The sequence below is a fragment of the Labeo rohita genome, chromosome 12 (genome assembly GCF_022985175.1).
Source record: "Labeo rohita strain BAU-BD-2019 chromosome 12, IGBB_LRoh.1.0, whole genome shotgun sequence".
Lineage (NCBI taxonomy): Eukaryota > Metazoa > Chordata > Actinopteri > Cypriniformes > Cyprinidae > Labeo > Labeo rohita.
In genome coordinates this window covers 28,542,529-28,570,386 of record NC_066880.1, presented here as the reverse complement: position 1 = coordinate 28,570,386, position 27,858 = coordinate 28,542,529, and the positions used below count along the sequence as shown (strand labels likewise).

General features: G+C 32.7%; 1 protein-coding gene across 6 annotated transcripts in view; it reads right to left on the bottom strand.

The window, feature by feature from the left end:
- abcc3 (ATP-binding cassette, sub-family C (CFTR/MRP), member 3) overlaps positions 1-22,058 on the bottom strand; it is a 90,352-nt gene extending 68,294 nt beyond the window's left edge. For 2 of the 6 annotated variants that reach the window (XM_051123803.1, XM_051123805.1), the window contains exon 1: positions 21,749-22,058. In XM_051123803.1, the coding sequence (XP_050979760.1) occupies positions 21,749-21,781 (33 nt within the window). In that variant the 5' untranslated portion in view covers positions 21,782-22,058. The remainder of the gene's footprint in view (positions 1-21,748) is intronic. The other 4 variants (XM_051123806.1, XM_051123804.1, XM_051123801.1 and 1 more) reach the window with 3 other exon arrangements.
- Positions 22,059-27,858: the final 5,800 nt, after the last annotated feature.

The window sequence follows — 27,858 nt, the reverse complement described above, 5'->3', positions numbered from 1 at the left end:
TTTGTAACGACGAAGCGCTTCTGTCTTAAAGGATTACGAGTTTTCACGTTTGTTCTGATCCAGACTGGTCGTGTTCACTTCCTTAAGGCTGCAGGAAGGTCAGCGTTCGCTTTGTGCGCCTCTATTCATCTCGATCAGTGAATTATGCAAACAGCGCTCAGACACACCTAGCAAACCAGACGAGGAACATTCCTTCAGAGTTTACATGTTCTACTCTTCCCTGAACCTCTGGAGTCACTGATATCGCATTACATACATCATGTTCGCAGTACACCAGCAGGCAAAGCCAGAGGATATGACAATTCACAGATGACCACATATGCATTTTTGTTTAAATTAATGTTGCATGATATACCGGTACTTAAAAAGTATCGTGATACCCTGCTTTTAAAAACAGTACGATTCCGCATTTTACTAGTACCGGTACTTTAAGAATGTATTTTAATAAGAGCCGTATTATTCACGATAAGAGCTGTATTATTTTAATAAGAGCTGTATATTCATGAGCATTTTACCATTTCTCATCCAGAAAACTATCGTCATATAATGAAGACCCTTAAGGTCACCACAGAAACCTGTCAAAATAAAAGTTCGGTTTAACTTCACAGTCAGAAATATATTAATATATTACTTAATGTAAGGATAGTACTACTGCTAATAATAAAAAAGTATTATTAAAACAATGTTTAAAGGATTTTTACCAGAAAAAAAATATTTACCAGAAAATTGTAAGTAAAAATGAAAATAAATAGCCTATAATACATTAATTCTTTATCAAATCTAATTATCCTTTATAAATTTATTAGGCATTAGATAACTCATTTTAATTATTAAAATGTAATGAAACAATTAAAATTGAATCCAGAAAATTAATGGAAAACAAACAAAACTGAATTTGAGAAAAATAATAACAAGTAATTCACAGGGCCTAATTACTTGTTAAACTTTTAATAAATTGTTGTTAAATTCTGCAAGTTTCATGATTTCAATTAATTGGACATGCTTTTTGATAAATATTTTTTATGTAACCATTAAAATAGAGTCTAAAAAAATTAAAATGGAATTTAGGAAAAAATAAAACAGATTTCATAAGGCCCTCTTTATTTCACTTGTGTCTTTGTTTTAGTTTTTTTATTTGGATCTAGTCTCTTATTATTAATAACAAAGGCTCCTGTAGACTTGGTAGTTGTTCACCATAATCCTGTGTAGTGCCACTGCCATGTGATTATTATTAATTTATTATTTTAATTTTTTTTAAAGGGGGGATGAAATGCTTTGTTTTAATAGGTAAAATAACTATGATCTCCATTTGGATCATCTGTTATTAAGTTACTTTTCCTGTTGTTTTCTTTTTTTTTTCGTAGTATCGGTTCAGTAGTAGCATCGTCATATTTTAGTCAGGTATCGTATCAAAGTCAAAATTTTGGTATTGTGACAACACTAGTTTAAACATGTCGGGGTTTATAAAGGGATTTATGCTTGTATGATTTAAAGTCTGTGTATATTCTATTTTAGTAAGCAATATGCAAGATAGTGGCTTTAATGCATTTCTGAGTGCTATAAAACCTGTGCAGAGAATACATTAAAAACATTTTATGAAGTTATATATACAGATGATAAAGAATTTATGGCTGTTTTGAAACTGTACACCACAAAAAAAAAAAAATAATAATAATAATAATAATAAATAATATATATATATATATATATATATATATATATTATTTATTATTATTATTTTTTTTTTTTTTTTGCATCAGATTAAGTAAATTTTTTCTTTATTTAAATAATTTAAAAAAAACAGTGCATAATTCTTTACTAGTGCATGAGTCTTATCTTTCTAGAAAATCTTTTTTTTTTTTTTGCAGTGAACTAAAGACACATTTCCCGTCTTTCTAATAAAACAACACACCCTCACCATTAAATCTTTTAACAATCCACAGAATGGTCCTGTGTTGACAAGAACAGGAAGGGTGAAAAACGGCAATGACACATGCATTTTCTGAAAGAAAAGCACAAATTGTGGCGTAGAGCCGTGCACAAAAGCTTTTACCCTTCACCTGTTTTTTACACTAGATCTGAGCTTAAAGGAAACACGTCACTGCAAACCAATGCATCACTGATAAACATCCAATTTAACCTGCATTCCTCAGGTACACTAGGAAGAAATACTACGCATGGTGATATTTTATCTTGCAGACGAGGAAAGTAAATGGTTTCAGTTTACACATAAGCTTCATATCTGTGTGTTTGGATAAATGAAAGTGAAACATTCAGCAGTCGTGAGGAATCCTTGTCTATATTACTGTTAAAAGATCCGGAAAGATCCACTCTATTACATCTCTTTCATCACACAGTCACAAAGACTGACTATATTTCACTCATAAATATGTTTACAGTTTATTATGTACATGTAAAAATATTATATGTCCTTCTGTTTTCATGCCTTGGCACCGCACTCATTTTTTTCAGTCGGGGTTCGCGACATAGGGTTGCTATAGTTTAAACTTAAATTAAAGTCGTAAAATTAAAAACATTTTTGTTACTTAAAATAAAATACATGAAATTAATTTAAAATATTTTTAAAAAGATAATTACTATTCTAATTTCATCTAGTTGCAAAAGAAATAACTAAAACTAAAAATCAATTAATTATAAAGTATATAGACATATTTAGAAATTAATGATATTAATAATAAATAATTTAAAAAATGACAAAATTGCTAAAACCTTAACTAAAATGAAAATGAAAACATAAAATATAAAAATAAAGCATTTAAACTGTTAATAAACATAACACTGAAAACTTTAATTTTTCACTTCAGCTTTTCTTATGTATTGTTATGCTGGTAATTTATAATAAAAATGTATTAGTCAAAAATATGTACTATTTACAGATATTTACATACATGTAAAAAAATACTGTAAATCCTTCTGTTTTCACTTCTGTAAAATCATTACAAAAAAAATTACAAATAAGTAGCTAGCAAAACTGAATTTAATGTGAAGTTTTGAAGAAGAATGTCTAAAATAATATTTAGTTTTATTTAATAATATTTGCAACTATAAACTTTTTACAGTTTATTTCTGTCAGCTAATTAACTGCAAACAATTTTTGGTGACATTAGGGTTATTATAGTTTAAACCTAAATGAAAACCATAAAATTAAAACCATTTTTGTTGAAATAAAATACATGTTAATTGAAAATAATTAAAATATATTTTAAAAAAATATTATTATCATTATAATTTCACCTAGTTGCAAAGGAAATGTCTCTCATTTTCATTGTCTAAATTAAAATAACTAAAACTAAAAACTATAAATTATTTTTTTAAAAAAAGCATATAGACATATTTAGAAATTAATAATAATAAAAATATATTTAAAATGACAATTACTAAAACTTTAACTAAAATGAAAAATATAAATAAAAGCTTTTAAACTGTTATACAAACATGTTAAACAACACTGAAATTTCAGACTTGGTGTAGAAACAATTTTCACTCACATATTGCTAATAAAATTATTACAGAAATAATTACAAAGAAATGGCAAGCAACACTGAACTATTTGTTTTGAAGTTGAAAGACTGAAATAATATTTAGTTTTTATTTACAACTTCAAAAACATTTTCACAGTTTATTTCTGTCGGTTAATTAACTGCCAACAATTTTTTGTGACATCAGGGTTATTATAGTTTAAATTTTAATAAAAACCATAAAATTAGAACCATTTTTGTTACTTAAAATAAAATACATGTTATTTGAAATGTATACAAATGTATTTAAAAAATATTATTACTATTATAATTTCATCTAGTTGCAGTAAATGTTTCTCAAAATAATTTATAAAAAGTATGCATATTTAGGAATTAATGATAATAATAATAAAAAAAGAAATTTTTAACTAAAATGAAAACAAAACATTAACATTTAAACTGTTAATAAACATAACACATTTTTATGCTGGCAATTTGTAATACAAATGCATCCGATTACACAAGAATGCATTCGAGACGTATTTCCCAGACGCTGTCGGAGCACCTGAGTGTTTCGTTCCTCTCCAGGCTAATAAGATGAAAAGTTTTAGATGAAGCACTTCAAAGCTGCTCTTTGTTGTTAGAGATTACCGCCGTTATGACGGCCCTTGGTTTAATCTACAGAGCAAAAAAGCTGGGGGAATCATTCTCTGAATGGCGTATTCATGGCAAAAGTGGCACAGTCAGAAACTTTTCAGTTCTTTTCTATTCATAATAATGATTTTTCCTTATTGCATAAGCAGAATTGGCTCTATTCTTGATGTTTGATCATGCATCTAAAATTAAAATGACACACTTACATTCAAAGCTCAAAAGCACACATGCATTTATTTTTCCATGCTGTCGAGCAAAACAGATGGTGTTTTTCAGACATATTTGTTATGTTTAGTGTGTTTTCGGGTATTAGATGTGGTATGATAGGACCACAGAGCAGCTGACCTCGTCCTGCAGGGTCTCAGCGGATACAGAAACACAGGCTGACAAACACAAACGCTCCCTACTGAGAGTCCAGAGTGCATTAATGCGATACAGACGGGCGGAGGATCAGCCTGTGTGGGCGCTAGAAAACACGACTGATGCCACTAATGAGGATGTTAGGTCAGGCTTATATCACAGCAGAGATTAAACTACTGATCTGTCACACATTTACATCTTCTCTGAAGTTGTAGTGGTGAAAGGAAAATGCAACCTATATATGTTTTGTGATTCTATCAGCTCCAAAAGCAAAAGAAAAAAAATCACAATAGTGTTTCAATGACTTTTAAATAGAGGAATATACAATATGTGACCCTGGACCACAAAACCAGTCATAAGGGTCAATTTTTTTATTTATACATCATCTGAAAGCTAAATAAATAAGCTTTCCATTGGGGCAATATTTGGCCGAGATACAACTATTTAAAAATCTGGAATCTGAGGGTGCAAAAAAATCAAAATATCGAGAAAATTGCCTTTATGGTTGTCCAAAGGAAGTTCTTGCAATGCATATTTCAAGTTTTGATAAATTTACAGTTGGAAATTTACAAAATATCATGGAACATAATCTTTACTTAATATCCTAATGATTTTAGGCATACAACAAAAATCAATCATTTTGACCCATACAATGTATTTTTGCCTATTGCTACAAATATACCCGTGATACTTAAGACTGGTTTTGTGCTCCAGGGTCACATATGGGGAGATTGATTATGTCGGCCAGTTTTCAGCTAGTTTCCAGCATTAATTTGTTTTCTGTAATTAAATGCAAAGGTAATATAACACTAAGTATATATTATCATATATATTTTATATTATATATATTTTACATTTTTATGAAATTAGATTTAATAACTGTGTAAATGCATCATCAAAAGTTTAGAGACAATTTTACTGTTTATTAACAACTATTTATATTTTAATTTTTGCAATTACATTTGTTACAGTTGCATCCTTATTTTACTAATTTAATTTCTTAGTTGGTTAGTTAGTCCCCAAAAATCAAAACTCTTATATTTCAGATTCTTCCAAGAAACCAGTAGTTTTATTTTTGTCAATAATAATAATAATAATATCATAATCATAATAACTATTAGTAGCAGTAGCAGTAGTAGTAGTTTTCATTTTTCTTGTTGTTCTTCTTCTTGTTGATCCTTTATTATTATTAATATTTAATTGTATTATTACTATTGTTGTTGTTGTCGTTGTTGTTATTATTACTGGTGTTGTTGTTAATCCTTTATTATTAATAACAATAAAATAATATTTAACTATTAATATTATTATTATTATTATTATTGTTATATTATTATATTTAACTTTATTGTTATTAGTAGTAATATTTAACTTTATTACTTATATTTTTAGATATAATAAACCTACTTGATCTACTGTGATTAATAAATCCACAGAAAATAGTAATAGTAGTAAAGTATGAATGTGTTCAAACTTTTGATTGGTAGTATAAATGAAATCATAATTATAATTGATAATACTTTAATAATGGACTGTGATGATGCATTTTCACAGTTAATAACAATTTAAATCTAGCAGTTTATATATATGTATATATGTGACCCTGGACCACAAAACCAGTCTTAAGTCACTGGGGTATATTTGTAGCAACAGCCAAAAATACATTGTATGGGTCAAAATTATTGATTTGTTTCATGTTTCATGAAGATATTTAGTAAAATTCTTGCTGTAAATATATCCAAACTTGATTTTTGATTAGTAATATGCATTAGTAAGAGCTTCATTTGGACAAATTTAAAGGTGATTTTCTCAATATTTTGATTTTTTGCACCCTCAGATTCCAGATAATCAAATAGGCCAAATTTTGTCCTATCCTAACAAACCATACATCAATGGAAATTTTGTTTATTCAGCCTTCAGATGATGTATAAAGCTTAATTTCGAAAAACTGACCCTTATGACTGGTTTTGTGGTCCGGGGTCACATATGTGTGTGGGCGTGTATATATATATATATAGATCATGTTCTGCAAAGATAGTTTGTAAATTTCCTATCAAATAGTAATAGTAATATGCATTGCTAAGAACTTCATTTGGACAACTTTAAAGGTGATTTTCTCAATATTTTGATTTTTTTGCACCCTCAGATTTCAGATTTTCAAATGGTTGTATTTCAGCCAAATATCGTCCTATTCTAACAAACCATACATCAATGGAAAGCTTATTTATTCAAATTCAAATTGACTTATGACTGGTTTTGTGGTCCAGGGATCAAAATGATATCACTTTATGTACATAGTACAGAAGCAAATCTGTCTGTCTATTCTTACAGTCAGGACAAAAGCAGAAATGTTCATATAAAACCTAATTATCATTGTTTAAGGTGCATAAAATCTTAATTAACAAATGTAAAAATGCTAGAAAGATGCAAAATATGACATATTCCTAAGTGCTGAAGTCACTCCAGGGCAGACACTCATGGCGTTTGCCCTAGATTTCCAGTCCTCAGAGCGATTCTTAGAAAGCTTGTCTTGCACGTTTAGACAGTAAAACAAAGCCACGTCAGGACACGGTGCTCGTCAAACATGACTTCAATATAAACAACACTCTTCATATACTGTAAAACTGGCGGTCACAATATCACAATGTCATACAGTGTTCTCAAAAACCTCAAACCACACTAAGAGAAGCATGGTTAATAATTAACTCGCAAGTTTAACGGCTTCACGCTGCCAGCTGCGAAAGCTCACACACCCGAATGAGACCTAGATGTCATATAAACCCATATACATCAGCAAACATGCCCAGTTCATCATATTAAACTGTATTATTAGACATCAAGCTCTTTAGAGCTCTTTTACCCATATTGCTTTACCTCTAATGTATCTGTAGTGTTAGGGCTCTACGATTTCCGCAATGTGCACGGAATCGCAGAATCCAGTCATAAAAACAGAAGTTACTGAATAGCGCAGAATGTCAAGGAATTTGTTTGAATGGATTAATCAAAAGTGTGTCATATTTCCATAAGTATGTAAATATTACGCCGCAAAAAAATACCATTTAAATGTGAATCCTGCATGTTCTGTGTGTCTCTGTTTTAATGAATGGAGCAGACGAGCGGTTTTGTTTACTACACACACTCCATGAGCATTTGACCGTTCCATTTTAGGAAAATTAGTATTATATCATATACGCACAGAAATGTAAAGGTACAGCAACCTGTCAAAATAAAAGTTGAAGGCATAGTGCCAGATATATATTACTACTAGTACTACTACTACTAAAATGAAACAAACATTATTTTTTAGGGTATAATCACACAACATTTATTCCATGTTTTAATTTTAGTAGTAAATTCCCCTTTGTTTGCCCCCAAAAAAGTTTTCAATAATTAAAAGATAAAAGAAATGAATGTTTTATGCTTTCATTTGATAACCAGAACATTTTAAATACACAACACAGAATTTCTCAGGGTTAAAAAGCCTTTCATAAAACTATTAAATTTGAATAAATGAAGTATGCATTCAAATAATTAGACATGCTAAAACACAGAATTTGATAACAATAAAACAAACATGTCATTTTTTGTTAAACCTTTATTAAACTGATGTGAAATTGTATAAGTTTCGTGATTTTAATTAATTAGACATGCTCTTTGATTAATAAAATATAATTTAACCATTAAAAAGGAGTTAAAACGGAAAAAAATAAAATGGAATTTGGGAAAAAATAAAACAGATTTCACAGGGCCCTATAGTGTTTAGTTCACCCACAGAGATTAATTAAAGCATAAGATCTACTTTAATACTGCACAGGGGAAACACTGATGCAATCATCAGCCGGTCACATTCATGCACACAAACAAATATGGCTGTATTTCAAACTATCTTCCATAGGCGTAACATATCTAACACTCAGGAATCAGGTTTGGACTAATTATAAACAAGCTTTCGGATTCAGACAATGACTAGCAAAACATGCTGACTACAACAGGAAGTGTAACACGAGCACGACTTTTGCTTTCCAAACATAGCACGGAGTACCGTATTTCCTTCCCAATTTATCATAAGACACAGATGATGACCAAACTCGCATGAGGGGATTTCACACGGTTATAATGAAGAAGAGAAACCCAGAAGACATATTTATAGACACCGCTTTTCCCATTTCCATTGTTTGAGGGTGTCATCTGCTAATATGTGGTCTTAGTTGTAACCGCACAATAATTGTGCTAAAAGTGCATCATGAATGGCATCAAATGAAAATCACCTTTAAGACATAATTATGGTTCATTTTTGTTTAATGCACGAGTAATTGGTCCGTTTATATCAGCTTGGAAGGAATCGGCTCGCTCTGCTTGCTCAATCCAAAGCCATTATACGTGTTGCTACACGTCGAGTTACTAAATCAAGTTTTACTTCACTAGAAAGTAAACACTGGTGAGTTTGGGTCATGATTCAGAGCTGAATGTACATGTTTCTGTTTATGGAATGTTTTCAATAATATTTACACAGGAAAAGCTTAAAAAGTCTTTAAAAGGTTTGAAAGATTATGAATGAGTAAACCTGAACTAGAATTGCATTTCCTAAAGGAAATACCAACTCTTACAGTGTTTTCTTAATGTTTTGATACCTAAATTCACTGTTTTTACCTTTTAGTGATTTATTTTTAATTTATTAACAATTTTGAATTTTAATATCTGAAATAAAATGTCTTACCCCATGATTTACTCACCCTCAAGCCATCCTAGGTATATATGGCTTTCTTTTCTTCTTTCAGATGAATACAATCATAGTTATATTAAAGTATATATTAAAGAGTTATATTAAAATATCCAAGTTTTATAATGGCAGTAAATGGCTGTTAAGATTCAATCTATCATAAAAAGTGTTCCACATGGCTCCAGGGAGTTAATAAAGGCCATTCGGAAGTGAATCAAGGTGTTTGTGTAACAAAAATATCCAAATTTAAACTTTAGTAACTGTAATCTATAGCATGAATGTAATAGTAATATTAGCAATAATAATATTGTTTTTGTTGTTCTTCTTCTTCTTCTTGATCCTTTATTATTAATAATAATCTAATAATATTTAACTTTATTATTATTGTTGTTGTTGTTGATCCCTTACTAATATTAATAGTCTAATAACATTTAACTATTATTATTGTTGTTGTTGTTGATGATGATCCTTTATTAGTATTATAAATTTAATAATATTTACCTTTATTATTACACAAAAAAAGTGCATCCATAAATCATAAAAAGTGCTCCACATGCCTCCAGAGAGTTAATAAAGGCCTTCTGAAGTAAAGCGAGGCGTTTGTGTAACAAAAATATCCAAATTAAAAACTTTAGTAACCGTAATCTATAGCATGAATGTAATAGTAATTTGTTCTTCTTCTTCTTCTTTATCCTTTATTATTAATAATAATATAATAATATAGCTGCAAGCAGCGATGACGGGCCCTCGCCCCAGTGCAATCGCCATGCCGGTAGCATCAGATAAATGGTGCCCAGCGGGCACATGCATAGACAGTAATCCTGTGGCAGTTTGGATTGAAGGGTTACAGCAATGAAAGGGTTAAAAGCAAACTGCAGCAACACTTTGTATGAAGCCCGTATTTATAATACTCTACATGTATTTGGACAATTGCTTATTGTCAATAGACTAGGGGGACCATCAAAATAAAACATAATATGTAATGTAAAAAATATATGTAATATGATCAAGTCCATTCTAAATTAAGTAGATTTGACATATTGTGCATTGTGTGTTATAAAAAATAAATCATAGTCTTAAGAGTTATAACCTCAAATACTGAAGTATTTTAATGTATTATAATTGTTGTTATGATTATTCATGAGATGATATAACATATTATAAGGTTTTATAATGCATTATGCATTCATAATAATCCCTAATAAATACCATTATAATGTATTGGGCTTCATAGAAAGGGTTACCCAAAATGCTTTTACACCATTCTGATAGATGGAGAATGAGCTGAAAAAGATTCCTTATCCTATGAGGTCATCTTGTGTTCATCCTTGGTATTATAGTCTTCATCTGCTAGTTTACATGTGTGATATTTGAAATGTTTTTGCAGTCTCTGAAAATATGATAAACATATTTCTTAAGAATGACTTGTTTTTCATATGTAAAAAGTTGTGTGAGTTAGGATAATGCACTTTAAATACACTCTGTCTCTCTCTGTCTCTGACAGCCACCCTCCCCCACTGTCAACACTCACACTTACACGCACACTTAACGCACACACACAGAGTTAGAGTGAGAGAGTTAGAGTGAGATCAGATGTTTAATAGTTTTTGAATTTTCTATTTTTAGTTGACTATTTTATAGTGATGGATCTAAGCATTTATTTCTCAGAATGACTAGTTCTATGTATGAAAAATTTTTTGAAGTGTTTGGATGCTGCATTTTAAAATTACGGTTATGTTTTTTTACTGATAGTTTAAAAAATCACCATAAATCAACCGTTCAAGATATCCCAAATCCGCTCGCAATTTAACATCTTCAGTATGTTGGCATCATGTTGACAAAGTTTGGTGTGAACTACTTATTCCTGCTTGGAGGAGTATGAATTTGTTTATAGCCTGATTTTTCCAAAAATCCACATTCAAATCAAAATAGCAGACTTCCTGTTGGTCGTAGCTAATGGGTGTAAATTAGAAAGTTGTCCGGGATGATGAGCCCAATATACATACCAATTTTGGTGTCTGTAGCTTAAACGAACCCCCCCACTTTTGACAAAAGGTGGCGCTATAGAGCGCCTCCTCCACGCCCATTTATGAGCCTTTACCAGTATCTAACTATCATTAATACTGATGTGCGTGTTGAGTTTCATGAAAATCTAAGCTTATTAAGTGCCTCAAAAGCACAGGAAACAAATGTTCAAGTTTGACACATTGCCATGACAACAGCATTTAATGTATCAACGACCCCTTTACAGATTCTCATCGGGCGTGTTTTGACATTATTCTGATGAAGTTTGAAGCAAATCGGGTAAAAATAACCATGTGATATCAAAGCACTTTTAAAAGAGACACACTTGCTGTTGGCAGTTGGTGGCGCTATAACTTTGACTCCTAATAGTCACATCTATGTGATTGGCATCACACATCGAACAAACTCCTGAAGTTTCATCCGAATCAGACAATGTGTGCAATAGTTATTAGCCATTTCCTGTTTCTCATTTCTCGCCATAATTTCAACGCCTCGCCACGGCCAAACCGTTCGAGATATCAAAAATCCCCTCACAATTTTTCATCCCCAATATCTTGAGATCAGGTTGACCGAGTTTGGTTGCAATTGGGTAAAAAACCTAGGACTAGTATATCAAATTCCAGAGCATGCGCTTTTTAAACAGCCCTGAATAGCTCACTTCCTGTTGGGATTAGCTCATGACACAGAGTGCGTGAGTTGTTCGGCTCAGTGAGATCTATATGTGTACCGAGTTTCATATGTATATGTGCAAGCATGTGCGGGATATACATCAAGATTTAAAAAGTGTTCCAGGGGGCGCTGTGGAGCCCCTTTTCAGGCGCTGTGGAGCCCCCTTTCAGGGCTCGGGCCCTAAATATTAAATTTTACTATTATTATTATTATTAATATTGTTGTTGTTGTTGATCCCTTACTAATATTAATAGTCTAATAACATTTAACTATTATTATTGTTGTTGTTGTTGATGATGATCCTTTATTAGTATTATAAATTTAATAATATTTAACTTTATTATTACACAAAAAAGTGCATCCATAAATCATAAAAAGTGCTCCACATGCCTCCAGAGAGTTAATAAAGGCCTTCTGAAGTAAAGCGAGGCGTTTGTGTAACAAAAATATCCAAATTTAAAACTTTAGTAACCGTAATCTATAGCGTGAATGTAATAGTAATTTGTTCTTCTTCTTCTTATTTATCCTTTATTATTAATAATAATATAATAATATTAAATTTTACTATTATTATTATTATTGCTATTATTATTATTATTATTGGTGTTGTTGTTAATCCTTTCTTATTATATTTAATAATACAATAATATTTAACTATTAATATTATTATTGTTGTTGTTGTAGATCCTTTATTATTATTAATAATCTAATAATGTTTAACTTTATTATTATTAATAATATTGTTGTTGTTGTTGTTGATCCCTTACTATTATTAATAATCTAATAATATTTAACTGTCATTATTATTATTATTATTATTATTATTGTTGTTGTTGTTGTTGTTGATGATGATCCTTTATTATTATAATGAATCTAATAATATTTAACTTTATTATTACACAAAAAAGTGCATTTATAAATCATAAAAAAGTGCTCCACACAGCTCCAGGGAGTTAATAAAGGCCTACTGAGTGAATCGATGCGTTTATGTAACAATAATATCCAAATGTACTATAAACCATATAGCGTGAACATGCATAAGACAGTTAGCAAAAGCTACAGATTACGGTTTATAAAGTTTTTAATATGGATATTTTCTTACACAAACACATCAATTCATCAATTTGGCCTTTATTAACCCCTGGAGTCGTATGGAACGCACTTTTTGGACTTCAAAATCTCAACACCCATTCACTGCCATTATAAAGCTTGGAAGAGCCAGGATATTCACATACACGTAAGATGGCTTGAGGGTGAGTAAATCATGGGGTAATTTTCATTTTTGTGTGAACTATCCCTTTAAATAAAATATCTACAATAATTATCAAATCCTGCTTATCAAACGTTAAACATAAAATATTTTCTGACTGGATGTGATTGTTTCACATCACACAGCAGTTTCACATTCAGATAGACCTGTTTTACTGTATTTGTTTTCAGATATTGACACTTTGAATCAATGCTGTTAAAGTTTTAGACACATTTAAGTTTCAGGGTTTGGTTCTGTGTAAATGAAACAATCATCCGAGCCACTTTGCAGTTATCATGTCAGCTTCAGGCAGCCGCACACATGAATCAGCACAGATGCTGTGTGTCATTGCACTCAAGTTGCACCCCCTAGACAGGAAATCACCATCACCAAATAAATTCAGACACTAGAAATTGTGCACTAGACATTAGGACACTGTGGTTGTAATGTTTCACCATCGGCAGGACCCATTTCTCAAAACTTTGGTCTCTTTTTCAAAACTCTTCACACAGTGAAGCACAACAGCGTCTGTATCTGTGAATCATTCTGGCACAAAATACAGGCCAATTTACATGTTCAACTTCAGTTCAAAATCTAGCATAAATCTCAGTAAGACAGCAATCTGTGTAATGCTACTTGTTGTTAGTGTTTTTTAGGTCATTATGCTGTTGTTATAGAAGAATGGGTTGATTTGAGACTGTATGAAGTGTTTTGGTAGTTTTACTGCATTTTGAATGTGAAATTAACTGCTGAACGTTTAAAAAAAACCCTGGTATTGAGAAATGTGTCTTAGTAATTCTAAATAAAACTGTAAATGTCACTGGAATTTTTCAGTAGCATCCCGTATTATTGTATGCTTTTGGTATTTGTTTCACTTTTCATACACATTCATTGCAACTATTAAAAAATACAGTGCAATCGTGAATTACACGCTCATCTTCTGTTTCTAGTAACTGAATATATTGAGGTTTCATGTATTGAGGTTTCAATATATTGAGGATTTTGGTTTGTTTTATGCTGCCCTAGATTTGTGATTTGTCTTCAAAAAACAAACAAACATGGTGAAATCTTACTGTCCAAATGACAAATCACATGCTTTATTTCTGTCATTATAAAGCTGGCCTCAAGTACTCAGAATTAGCACATCTGTAGACTTTTTAAATATTAATAAAAGTTAAGATAATAGGTAAACCTTTTAGCGTTACGTTGCTGGAATCACTCCACAGTAACTGAACAAAACAAAGCACACCCAACAGAGAGATTAAGTGATCAGAGTTATGTAAGTAACAGATATAATTGTAAGCTATTAACTTAAAAGCAGGGGTGCCCAAACTCAATCCTTGAGGGTCGATGTCTTACAGAGTGTAACTCTAGCTTGCCTCAAAACACCTGCCGGGAAGTTTCTAGTATGCCTAGCAAGAGCTTGATTAGCTGGTTCAGGCGCTTTTAATTGTCTCGTGACTGGCACTGAATGTTTTTTGGCTCTGAATATATTTAATGTCTGCTTTAGCACTGCTGTCAATTCAGGCAAACACCTAAATAATGACTTCAGCTAAACTCTGTAGGACACTGGCCCTCCAGGACCAAGTTTGGGTACCCCTGACTTAAAGGAGAAGCTCATGAAACAAATAAATGAGCTGAAAATAAGCTCACCCTTAGGTCATCCAAGATGCAGATGAGTTTGTTTCTACATCAGATTTGGAGAAATGTAGCATTCCATCACTTATGTACCAATGGATCATTTGCAGCAAATGGGTGCCGTCAGAATGAGAGTCCAAACAGCTGATAAAAACATCACAATAATCCACAAGCAATCCAAACCACTCCAGTCCATCAATTAATATCTTGGGAAACAAAAAGCTGCGTGTTTGTAAGAGTCTATAATCCATAATAACGCTTCTTACAATAACAAAGTCCATCTTTTGTGTTTTCTCACATCAAAATCCACCCACACATTTGTTAAGGTGCTTGTTCTGTGCAGATTTCTCTCCTGATTCAGACCAGACCACTTTTTCACCAGAGGAAGCATTATTATGGATTAGGAACTCATATTTTAGTTAAAAACATCTTAATCGTGGATTTGTTTCTTACAAACGCAGCTTTTGGCTTCACAAGATGTTAATTGTTGGACTGGAGTGGTGTGGATTACTTGTGGATTATTGTGATGTTTTTATCAGCTATTTGGACTCTCATTCTGACGATACCCATTCACTCTACTGGTGAGTCATTTTCTCCAAATCTGTTGGAGACATCTTGAAGGGTTGCTGCAGGTTCATTTTTGGCTGAACTATTCCTTTAATTGCAGAAAACTTTTATTAATACCCATAAAAGCAAGGGAACCTGCTCAGAGTCATTATTTAGGTGTTTGATTTGACTGCAGTGCTATTAGGGATTAATTAAAAGTTAATAGGTAATAGATAAACGTTTTATGATGCTGGAAACACTCCACAGCAACAAAACAAAACAAATCACACCCAAGAGAGAATGACAGTATTACTCAGAGAGTTATATAAAAGTGATAGATACATCTGTAGCTATTAACTTAAAGGAATAGTTCGTGCAACAATTAAAATGAGCTGAAATGTACAGTTGAAGTCAAAAGTTTACATACACCTCGCGAGCTGCAAAATGTTAATTATTTTACCAAAATAAGTGGGACCATACAAAATGCATGTTATTTTTTATTTAGTACTGACCTGAATAAGATATTTCACATAAAAGACGTTTACATATAGTCCACAAGAGAAAATAATAGTTGAATTTTTAAAAATGGTCATGTTCAAAAGTTTACATACATGTGGTTCTTAATACTGTGTTGTTACCTGTATGATCCACAGCTGTGGGGTTTTTTTGTTCAGTGATAGTTGTTCATAAGTCCCTTGTTTGCCCTGAACAGTTAAACTACCCGCTGTTCATCAGAAAAATCCTTCAGGTCCCACAAATTCTTTGGTTTTTCAGCTTTTTTGTGTATTTGAACCCTTTCCAACAATGACTGTATGATTTTGTGATCCACATTTCACATTAAGGACAACTGAGGAACTCATATACAACTATTACAGAAGGTTCAAATGCTCACTGTTGCTCCAGAAGGAAAAACCACGCATTAAGAAGCAGGGAGTGAAAACTTTTGGTATTTGAAGTTAATAGTAAATTTAACTTATTTTGTCTTCTGGGAAACATGGAAGTATCTTCTGTAGCTTCTGAAGGGCAGTATTAAATAAAAAAATATGATATTTAAGCAAAAGAAGAAAAATGTACACATGCTTAATGCATCATTTTTCTCAGTGAGCATTTGAACCTTCTGTAATAGTTATAGAATATGAGTCTCTCAGTTGTCCTCAGTGTGAAAAGATGGATCTCAAAATCATACAGTCATTGTTGAAAAGGGTCAAAATACACAAAAATGTTGAAAAACCAAAGAATTTGTGGGTTTAACTCATGAACAACTATCACTAAACAACAAGAACAAAAAAAACTCAGCATTAAGAATCAAGTGTATGCAAACTTTTGAACAAGGTCACTTTTATAAATTCAACTATTATGTAAACGTCTTTTATGTGAAATATCTTATTCAGGTCAGTACTAAATAAAAAATAATCAGCATTTTGTATGACCCCTCTTATTTTGGTAAAATAATTAATATTTTGTAGATTCTGCAAGGTGTATGTTAACTTTTGGCCTCAACTGTGATTGTATTTATGTAGGTGTTTGCCTGAATTGACCACAGTGCTAAATAGGGATTAATTCAAGCAGACATTAAATATCATCGGGGCCAAAACAATTTCGATGCCAGTCACGAGACAATCCAGGCAAAATCCAGTAGGTCGCCAATGCAGTCTAAGACTTTCCAGTGAAAACATGGGTCAAAAGAGGTGAGAGATTTGAAACAGAGCAGACCTTAACAATCCGGCTAAGAAATATGTTATGTCCTGGAATGAGTTACCTTACCTGACATTTCACACATGCTAGTAATTACTTTAGCGCTCATTATAGTAACATTCAGTATTAACGATTGGGAGGTAATCCCTGATGGATTAACTACTTTGTGCTCATTTGAAATTGGGACAGCACAACACTACAACTAATTCCCACTGATCTCAGTTCAGGAACGACTGCTGTTCTCGAGTAACTCTGAGCACTGAGATGGATTTCACCTAAATATGAAACATGAAATCGATGGGGTGCCATAAGTGTTATATGACACAATGAAATAGTAACATTTCAAAGTTACAAAGTTACAAAGTTACAAAGCTGGGCAATATTTTATCCGAGTGAGCAGCATCATCTTGACAAAATTATACTGGAACAATTTGCATTATAATATACAGGCTGATACTATATGAGATTTTAGATATTTCTAAATCAATATTAGATATTTAATTGTGCATGCTCATTCTTAATTTTACATGCATGCAGAATGAATTTACTATTATATAATGCTCACTTACAGATTAAAATACACTAATAATTTAATAAACACTACCAGTCAAAAGTTTTTGAACAGTAAGACGTTTATTAAAGAATTCTCTTCTGCTCTTCAAGCCTGCATTTACTTGATTCAAAATACAGCAAAAGGAGTAATATTGTGAAATAGTTTTACTATTTAAAATAACAGCAAATCAGAATATTAGAATGATTTCTGAAAGGATCACATGACTGAAGTAACGATGCTAAAAATTAAGTTTTGAAATCACAGGAATAAATTACATTTTAAAATATATTCAGATAGAAAGCAGTTATTTAAATAGTAAAAAAAAAAAAACATTTCAAAATTGTACTGTTTTTGCTGTACTGTGGAGCAGAAGAGACTTCTTTAAAAAATATTAAAAATCTTACTGTTCAAAACTTTTGACTGGTAGAGTAGTTACATATTTTTTTTGTAAATGTTGTGATGCCTAAATTCACTGATTTCATTGTAGTAATTTATTTTTAATTTAAAACGATATATTACAGTATTTTAATATTTAAATAAAAAGATCTTTATATATAATTTAATAAATATTAAATTACACATTTTTACATCAAATAAAAATATTATAAAAATATTTTATACAATGTAATAGCAAAATAATTCTAAAATAATTATCAGCAATTGCTAAATCTGATTCTATGATAAAATGTCAACCGACTGACAGATTAATTCACATCCTGCTGCAGCTTCTTGTTCAGTATGGAGAAACAAACTGCTTTTTATTTGATTTCAGATACTGACACTTTCAATCAATCTTGGAAAGATTTTCCGCATTGCAGCGATTATTTTTGCTATAAAATAGCCTGAGTTTTTCTTTAGTGATTTTGATGTCCTTCATATAAACACAGCAGTGGCGCTATTCTGCAATGGCTGCCGGAATGAATGAAGACATTCGGGGACATTTGAGGACACGAGCTGTATGCGCAGCACAGAATATATAGCAAGCAGGAGAAACCGAGATGAAAAAAGGAGTGGGAGAGAAATGTATGTCTCATGCAAAAGAGTCGCATCAATGAGATTCAATAAGGAGCCGCTGACACACACGTTCGGCGCTGCAGACGGAGAGAGTCTGCCGTTACCTTATGTGACCCACGGCTTCTGAGCAAAACTAATCTAAATCTGAGTGAGCAGAATGAAATGAGCTGAATGCAGCCAGACAGCGGCGTCTCGGTCTATACAGTGAGACTAGCAATAGTCGAAACCGACTGCCTTACAGTATTCACAAGAAAAGCTGCATGCTAGAAAATGATGATACTGCCTAATATGAGAAAGCAGAGCAATGCACATTTTTATTACAGCATCCTATTATCTTTGTAGTACAGCCCTTAGATGATGATAGTGGTATCAGTGCACTCAGATCAGTGGGTTAACAGGAACGATACGCTGATTAAATCGATGCAACCAAATATTCTCAAAACAAGAGATTTTCTAAGCAAAATTAGATTTGCATTAAATATTCCTGTAGGTATCAAGAACAATATGATCCTATAGTTACATTTTGGGATTTAAATCTTAAAAAATAAAACCTGAAAATTAAATTAGATTTAATAAGAATACTAAACTGAATTTACAGAACTGAGAATATTTTTTAACATATTCTCTTGTGGTCATGCAGAATAATTTCACAACACAAGCCTCAAAACTTCCTCTGTCTGTCCAGATCGCTTTAGCCACAGGAAACTGATTCTTAAGACATGATCATGATAATTTAATAGATCAGATAGACATAAAACATACTGGATTTTCTGTATTTTGTTGTAAATGTGGTGTATTAATGATATAGATTATACAAATGTTTAATATTATAGTAACATTGCACTTGAAGCCTTTATAATGCATTGCATATTTTCATTAATAATTGCAACCTAAGTTCAAATGCATTATAATATTTACAGATTTTTTGTTGCATGTGAAATCAGTTGCTTGTCACATGTTTAAATGCATTGTACCTTCTAAAGGTGTAACAATAAGTATTATTATGTATTATAAATGTGTATATAATTTTTTATGCAATGCATTATAAGGTGCATTATAAAAAATAATTCATGCATTAAACATGCTTTTTGATGCATAATATATAAAAGCTTCAAGTAAATGTTTTAATGTTATTAAAGTTATTCTATTTATTTATTTATTTGAAATTATATAATTTATATAAAATTATAAAGAAGTTGAAATATAGCTTTTTTAATACTGGCTTGTTCCAGGTCTGTTGAAACCTCTTGCAAAATACGGTTACAGTAAGGACATTTTATGAAGAACGAAAAAGGAGGTTGCAGCAGCATAAATAAAAATCTGAACGTGTTTAACGTATGAATCCAGGAGAAGCCTTGATTTTTGCACTGCAGTATCCTGTTTTGACCCTGGACTCGGTGATTGACGTTTCCGAATGGAGAAAAGTTTCAGCCCTTTACGTTTCTTCTTAACCTACATAGTGTTGATCGTCTATAATGCTGACTGACTGTACGGGCCCCTCGGAGAGTCTAATGACCCCGAGAATAAGCCTTCGCTGTGTCTGTCCGGCTAACTAGGCCACGGATGCCATTACCTCCAATAACCTCGTAAACAACAGAAATTTCTCTTCAGGAGCTGCGACGCGGCCTGACCCCGAATAAACCGTCATGAACATAGAGGTGAGCAAAATGTCACACCATATGGAGAAAAACACCCTATTAATGTTAATGGAGGTTGGAGAACATGATGTGATGTCTGACTCATTTCCCTGAATCGCTTCTTTTGAACTGTTCATTTCAAAGAACCAGTTCAATAAACTGATTCACTGCTTGTTTGTGATCACATGCTCCCTAGAATCCCACTGTGGGCTCTAAAATGATGACATAAAATCATTTGGAGATGCATATCATGCAAACATTTTTTTTTTTTTTTGTAGCAATACAGGTATTAACTGAAACCATCACTCAGCTCATAAAACAAAGTTTCAGCCATTTTAAACCTAAGTATAACTTAATTTGCATTAATTTGCATACTAAAATTATTTCGTTTTTGCATGTTTTTAGAAAAGGCCATTCATCTAACTCTTTATGTATTCATTCATTCAAATCTGTTTCACTTACGTGTTTAAAAGATACAATTCTTAAACATATTATTATTTGAATTTTTGAATTCAAGTATTAAAGTCAACCCGATAGTGACTCAAATTCAATCAGATTCAAATACTCGATTCGCTCAAAATCCTCTCTGTAAACCCAATGAGGCAAACATGTTAAATGAGCTCGATGAGTCAGTGAGTTATCACCCAAACTGACTCAGTAAGCAATGTTGTAAACCGATTCATTAAAATGATCCAACTCCATTTATTACGATGACAACTTGCTTGTTTCGTCTAAGAACATTTATTCAAAACGATCTGGTCATTCTCAATATATATATCATTCAAGAAACATTTCAGGTGGAGGTTCAACTAACTTTATTTCTGAATCATTTAAAATGTTCTTTTTGGTTATGTAAACATTAGGAAAAACATTAACTTTATAAACATTAAAAAAAAATGTTATAAAGTTAGACTAAGGTCCAAATAAAATGTCTGATTACACTTTTTTTTAAAGGTGTCCTTGTTACAGTGTAATTACACATTTAAGAACTGAGTAATATTAATGAACTACATGGTTAGGGTTACTTGCATGTAATTATGCATAATAATTGTTATTATAATAATAACTACATGTAAAATGTGTAACAAGGACACCTTGAAATAAAGTGCTCCCGATGTAAACGCTAGCTGAAGTTAGTTTTCCCTCCTATTTGCGTAACATTTGAACTTTTTTAAAATGTTACTTTCCAGAGAACATTCAAAAATAACTATTTAACCGAAATAACGTCTGTTGTAACGTTCTTAAAACACATTTCTGTTAGCTGAAAAGATATGTAATGTTATTTGAACGTCTGTTACTATAATACTAAGTCATAGTAACGTCGTACAACAGCGTTACATTTATTACGCATTATTTGTTGCTAATGCGTTACACCGCGTCACTCCGGCGGCTGATGTAGTTTAATGAGTGTCAAGGAAACAGAGCTTCATACGCGTTCATGAGCTGATAAACACATCCAAAGCTCGCGGTACAGCTGTTGTTAGTATGCGAGAGTTGATGAGAACTTACCCAGAATGGAAGATTGGCGCATAAGTGCTTCATCGCTGTTCAACAGAGCTCTTCCTTATGGCGAGATGAGGATGTGGCTGCTTTTCTTTGCTGCGCTTTTGTTCTTGCATGCAACTCAAACACACGCTCATACGCGCACACATAGACGAAACACACGGCATCGACGGACAGCGGATAATCTGTTATTAGTTGTATGCCCGGTTCCTAACCTTCCTCCTCCCCCTGGGAGCGCGTATGACGTCCGAAACTACTTACTCTCTTACCCCCCCTCGGTACAGTACAGACAGTTACTCTGAGGTTGTCATGGCACGAGAGGCCCCGCCCACTTTCTGTCAGGCGCGCGCGCGCGCCACGGCCACACACATGCACACGTTTACTTTTACAGTAGATTCATTCAAACCGTGTTTGTTCGCATTTTGAATACTGAAACTGCACCAAGTCATCCATAAAATTAGTTGTACCTATTTACGCACTATTTTATCTTCTAAGAACGTTTTGATAACGTTATTTCTGTATTAAATCATTTAAAATGCGTTTTCTTGTTTAAGTGATTGTTAGAAACAGCATTAAGGGAGCGTTCCGTTTTATCATTATGATCATTATGGGAAAGTTACTTTTGATTGTTTTCTGAACATTAAGACAATCTTGTCAAACAACGTTCTCTGTTAGCTGGGTCTAAATAAGCCCTGATAGCACACATACGTCACAGAAACGTATATTTGATGTCTGCATTTACATCTGGAAGATGTATTTTTTAAGAATGTTTGCTCATCTGCAATACGTCTATAGGACGTTTCCTATCAGATGTTAAATAGACATCTATTAGATGTCTTTAAGATGTTTATCATTTAAAATGTATGTAAAACTGACATCTTACAGACGTCTGTCAGATGTTTGTACATAGCAGATCCTTTCCAGATCAAGTGATCTTTAACAGACATCTATTAGATGTATACGTGCTATCTGGGAGCTTTTATAATTACAGTTTTTTTAGCATTTTTAAAAATGTAAAAAATATATATATATAAAAAACAAACACCTGTCACGCGTCTTTAAGACGTCAGTTTTACATGCATTCTAAATCATAAACATCTTAAAGACATTTAATAAACGTCTATTTGACATCTGATAGGAAACGTCCTATTGCAGATGAGCAAACCCAGTTAGCACCGTACGTCTGCAAGACGTCTGTTAAAGATCACTTGATCTGGAAAGCAACTGCTGTGTACAAATATCTGATAGATGTCTGTAAGATGTCAGTTTTACATACATTCTAAATCATACATAGCTTAAAGACATCTAATAGATGTCTATTTGACATCTGATAGGAAACGTCCTATAGACGTATTGCAGATGAGCAAACACTCTAATTAATACATCTTGCAGATGTAAATGCAGACATCAAATAGACGTTTTCATTGAGAATGTTAATAAATAACCAAATAACTTTGAATGGACTTTCTTTTAATATTACTGGAAGAATGTTTGTTCATAACTTTAGGAAAACCTTGTTATTTGTCTATGATGGTAGACACTTTTGCTCTGTCTTCTCTTATTTTTATAGTGAGGAAATTATCTTGTGACTATCCTCATGACTATCCGTGCAAGTGTTTGCCTTTTTAGATTTTCATACGACTTTATTCAGGATGTTTACTAAGCTGTTTCCTCACAGTGTAGGTGATTTTAAATTTTATGATGCTTGCACACATTGCTGGTGAAACCACACAAACATTTGCATTATTATGCCACACAGAAAGAAAATACTACTTACCAGACATTAATTTGCATTTATGCAAATTGTTTTAAGGCACGTACATTCATCTAGAATCACATCACATTCATATAGGATCTTTGCTGTCACTGTTGAACAGCATTTAAGAAAAGGCCTGTGCATATATGCACACATTTTATAAAGGCCTATAGCTCTTAATAAAAACAAGTCCACCAGGTTTACAATAGAGGACCATGAAAAAAAAGTAAAGCTTGTTAACCAGCAAAGAGTGTAACCGAAGCGTTGATCCTGATGAAGGAGATCTCATTACACGCATTAAAACCTCTTCCTCGTTCTGGAACAGCTCATCTACACCAGAGCCAAGAGAAGATGAGTACAGGCCTTTCTTCAAGAAAGGCCTAACAGAATAACTATCTGCTCCATTTGCATCTGCTTGTTATTACGTCCATTATTCTTCCTTAATGCCAAAAACATGCTTTCTGCTCTTGTATGTCTATAGCTCAGTTTAATTAAGTGTAAGTCATGGTCAGTGCTGAAACATTAGACATGTTGTCTGCTCTGGAGTGATTTGGAACCTCTAAGTTGAGTAAAGTGCTTATGCTGCTTTTAAAACTTTGTAACATTAAGACGACTGAAGCACACTACAGCAAACTCTAGTAATTTGTTGTAGTATTCTAGTATTTGTTTCAAGGGTAAATACTACACAGCCTAGTGAGAGTGTCAGCTCATTGTGACTCAGCACGGCTTTAAAAAAAAAAAAATTAACATATTCTTTGTCTCTTGTATAAATGGTGATGTTTTTTGCTTTTTAAGGTGTTGTGCACCCTCTAATGGTCTAATACAGAACTGCAGAATCTTCTTGATTATCTGTGATTATACTGAACAGGTGACTTTTTACAGTTTTTCTTAGTCGCTTTGGTGCATTTCTCAGCTCAGAAATGAACCTCTCAAAACTACTTGTACAACCTCCGCATCATCTAGTCACTTGTGCACATCATAATAGCAGTTTCTACAATCATGCAATTGATTATGTACATTTGTCTGCGTTTTCCTACATTATCAGTTGCTAGTGTCATGTTGCGCAAAATGTATTATATAGTTCTCTGTGCAATAGTCTTACCCCTCAAAACATCTAGTCATTATTTCATCGTATAAATCATTAAATGCAAAATGGTTGATCTAGTTGTCATAAACTGTCAAGTATATTTTCTACACATTCCTGTTAGTCTATTTGTAAATTTGCCATGCATTGTGCAGGTGAATCTTGACTTTCACTAATAAGGGAATGTAGATTAACCAATAACAAACCAGTTCTCTGAAATTCCTCATCCAGTGCTAAGTGGTGATTCCTGTGTTTTCCTTTCTAATTTTGTATTTTCGCTTTTGTGCATCTGCCATGTACAAACATCTGACAGACATCTGTAAGATGTCAGTTTTACATACACTCTAAATCATAAACATCTTACAGTAAAGACATCTAATAAAAGTCTGTCTGACACCTGGTAGGAAACGTGCAGATGAGCGAACACTCTAAAAAATAAATCTTGCAGATGTAAATGTAGACGTGAAATAGACGTCTTAGTGATGTACGTGTACTATCAGGGATATTTCTTTTTCTTGTCTATCACAATGACTCTGTAATGTGTTTTTTCTTTTCTTTTTTCTTTTTTGTTTGTCCTATCCAGTTTCTTTCAGTCAATATCTCACATACAGTAATGTGTACATTTGTACTTTTGAAATGGATATATGACACACATAAGAATTGCAGCCTTCTGCATTTCAATACAGTAACTGTCATGCAAACGATTGCTATAGTTTACATCAGGTAATGCTAATAGAATACACTGTTTGATTGACAACATGACTAAGCATTTTGACTATCTTGTTTGTGAACAATGACACAAGGACTTTTCATTCTGATGGCACTGATATGTTCATTGACATGCATACTTACTTTTGATAGATGAACTAAAGATTTTGATAAAGTTACAGACTTTTGCAGGTAATCCATTGTGTTGTGCTGTTTGTACGAATTGTTTTGAGAAATGCACATACTTCTTTGCAAATGTTAAGAATGATTTGAGAAATGCACCAAAGCGACTGAGAAAAACTGTAAAAGTCTTTTTGACACCTGGTAGGAAACGTGCAGATGAGCGAACACTCTAAAAAATAAATCTTGCAGATGTAAATGTAGATGTAAAATAGACATCTGAGTGATGTATGTGTACTATCAAGGATATTTCTTTTTCTTGTCTATCACAATGACTCTGTAATGTGTTTTTTTCTTTTCTTTTTTCTTTTTTTTTTTGTCCTATCCAGTCTCTTTCAATCAATATCTCACATACAGTAATGTGTACATTTGTACTTTTGAAATGGATATATGACACACATAAGAATTGCAGCCTTCTGCATTTCAGTACAGTAACTGTCATGCAAACTATTGCTATAGTTTACATCAGGTAATGCTAATAGAATACACTGTTTGATTGACAACATGACTAAGCATCTTGAACAATGAACAATGAACAATGACACAAGGACTTTTCATTCTGATGGCACTGATATGTTCATTGACATGCATACTTACTTTTGATAGATGAACTAAAGATTTTGAGTAAGTTACAGACTTTTGCAGGTAATCAATTGTGTTGTGCTGTTTGCACGAATTGTTTTGAGAAATGCACATACTTCTTTGCAAATGTTAAGGATGATTTGAGAAATGCACCAAAGCGACTGAGAAAAACTGTAACTTGCAAATAAAAGTGTTAGAGAATATCTAGAAGGTGAAGAGAATAGTAACTATGCATCTGTGTTTTTTTAATAGCTTCTGTCTTCTATATTTTTAGTTGTTAGACAATAAAACATTATACAATATGCAATATACAGATAAAATAGTCTTACAAAATAATATCTATAAGTATAAAATATTATAAACATATAAGTTCTATAATATTATATAAACCTATTTAAAAAATTCTTGTTAGGTGTGATAGTGATCATGAAAGCTGAGGTTGTTTTTGAATCTAAGTATGCCCTGTATCTGTATTTGTCCACTGACCACTAGATGGGAACATTGTCCAGACTGACAACTGTCCAAACATATAACAGAGACGTTTACCGATTGAAGACAGGAGTCACATGGACCCTATGTAGGCAGTTCGCTGTGGCTGATTAAGAGTTACAGTTTGAGGTTTGGGGTCTGTGGTTGTTGGTTTTGTTATAGGTACGTTGCATTAAAAAGGTTTGAGTTTAGATAGATAAATAGACAGATAGATAGATAGATAGATTGATTTATGGATGGATGCATAGATGGAAAGATGACTGGACAAATTGGTTGATTAAAGATGGATGGACGGATGGACAAAGATGGATGCATAGATGGAATGATGGCTGGACAACTGATGAAAGATGGATAGATGGACGAGTGATGGATGGATGGATGGATGGATGGATGGATGGATGGAAAAATGGATTGATGATGGATGGATGGATGGATGGATGGATGGATGGATGGATGGATGGATGGATGCATAGATGAATGAAATGGATAGATGAATGGATTGATGAGTGGACGGGTAGATAAATAAATGGATGGATGCAAGGATGGATGGACAAATGAATTGATGATGGATGGATGGATGGACAAACGGATTGATGATAGATGGTTGGATGGATACTTAGATGGATGCAAGGATGGATGGATGGATGAGTAGAGGGATATACATGGATGGATGGTTGGTTGGATAAATGGATGGATGGATACTTGGATGGGTGAATGGATGGATGCATAGATAGATGGATGGATGGGTGAATACATAGATAGATGGATGGATACATGGATGGATGCTAGGATGGATGGACAAATGGATTGATAATAGATGGATGGATAGGTGGATGGATGGATAGATACATAGATGGATGGATACATGGATGGATGAGTGTAGGGGAATATGATGGATGGCTGCATGAATGGATACATGGACGGATGCAAAGATGGATGGACAAATGGATTGATAATGGATGGATGGATGGGTGGAAAAATGGATTGATGATGGATGGATGGATGGATGGATGGATGATACTTGGATGGGTGAATGGATGGATGCATAGATGGATGGATGGGTGAATACATAGATAGATGGATGGATACATGGATGGATGCTAGGATGGATGGACAAATGGATTGATAATAGATGGATGGATAGGAGGATGGATGGATAGATACATAGATGGATGGATACATGGATGGATGAGTGTAGGGGAATATGATGGATGGCTGCATGAATGGATACATGGACGGATGCAAAGATGGATGGACAAATGGATTGATAATGGATGGATGGATGGATGGATGGGTGGAAAAATGGATTGATGATGG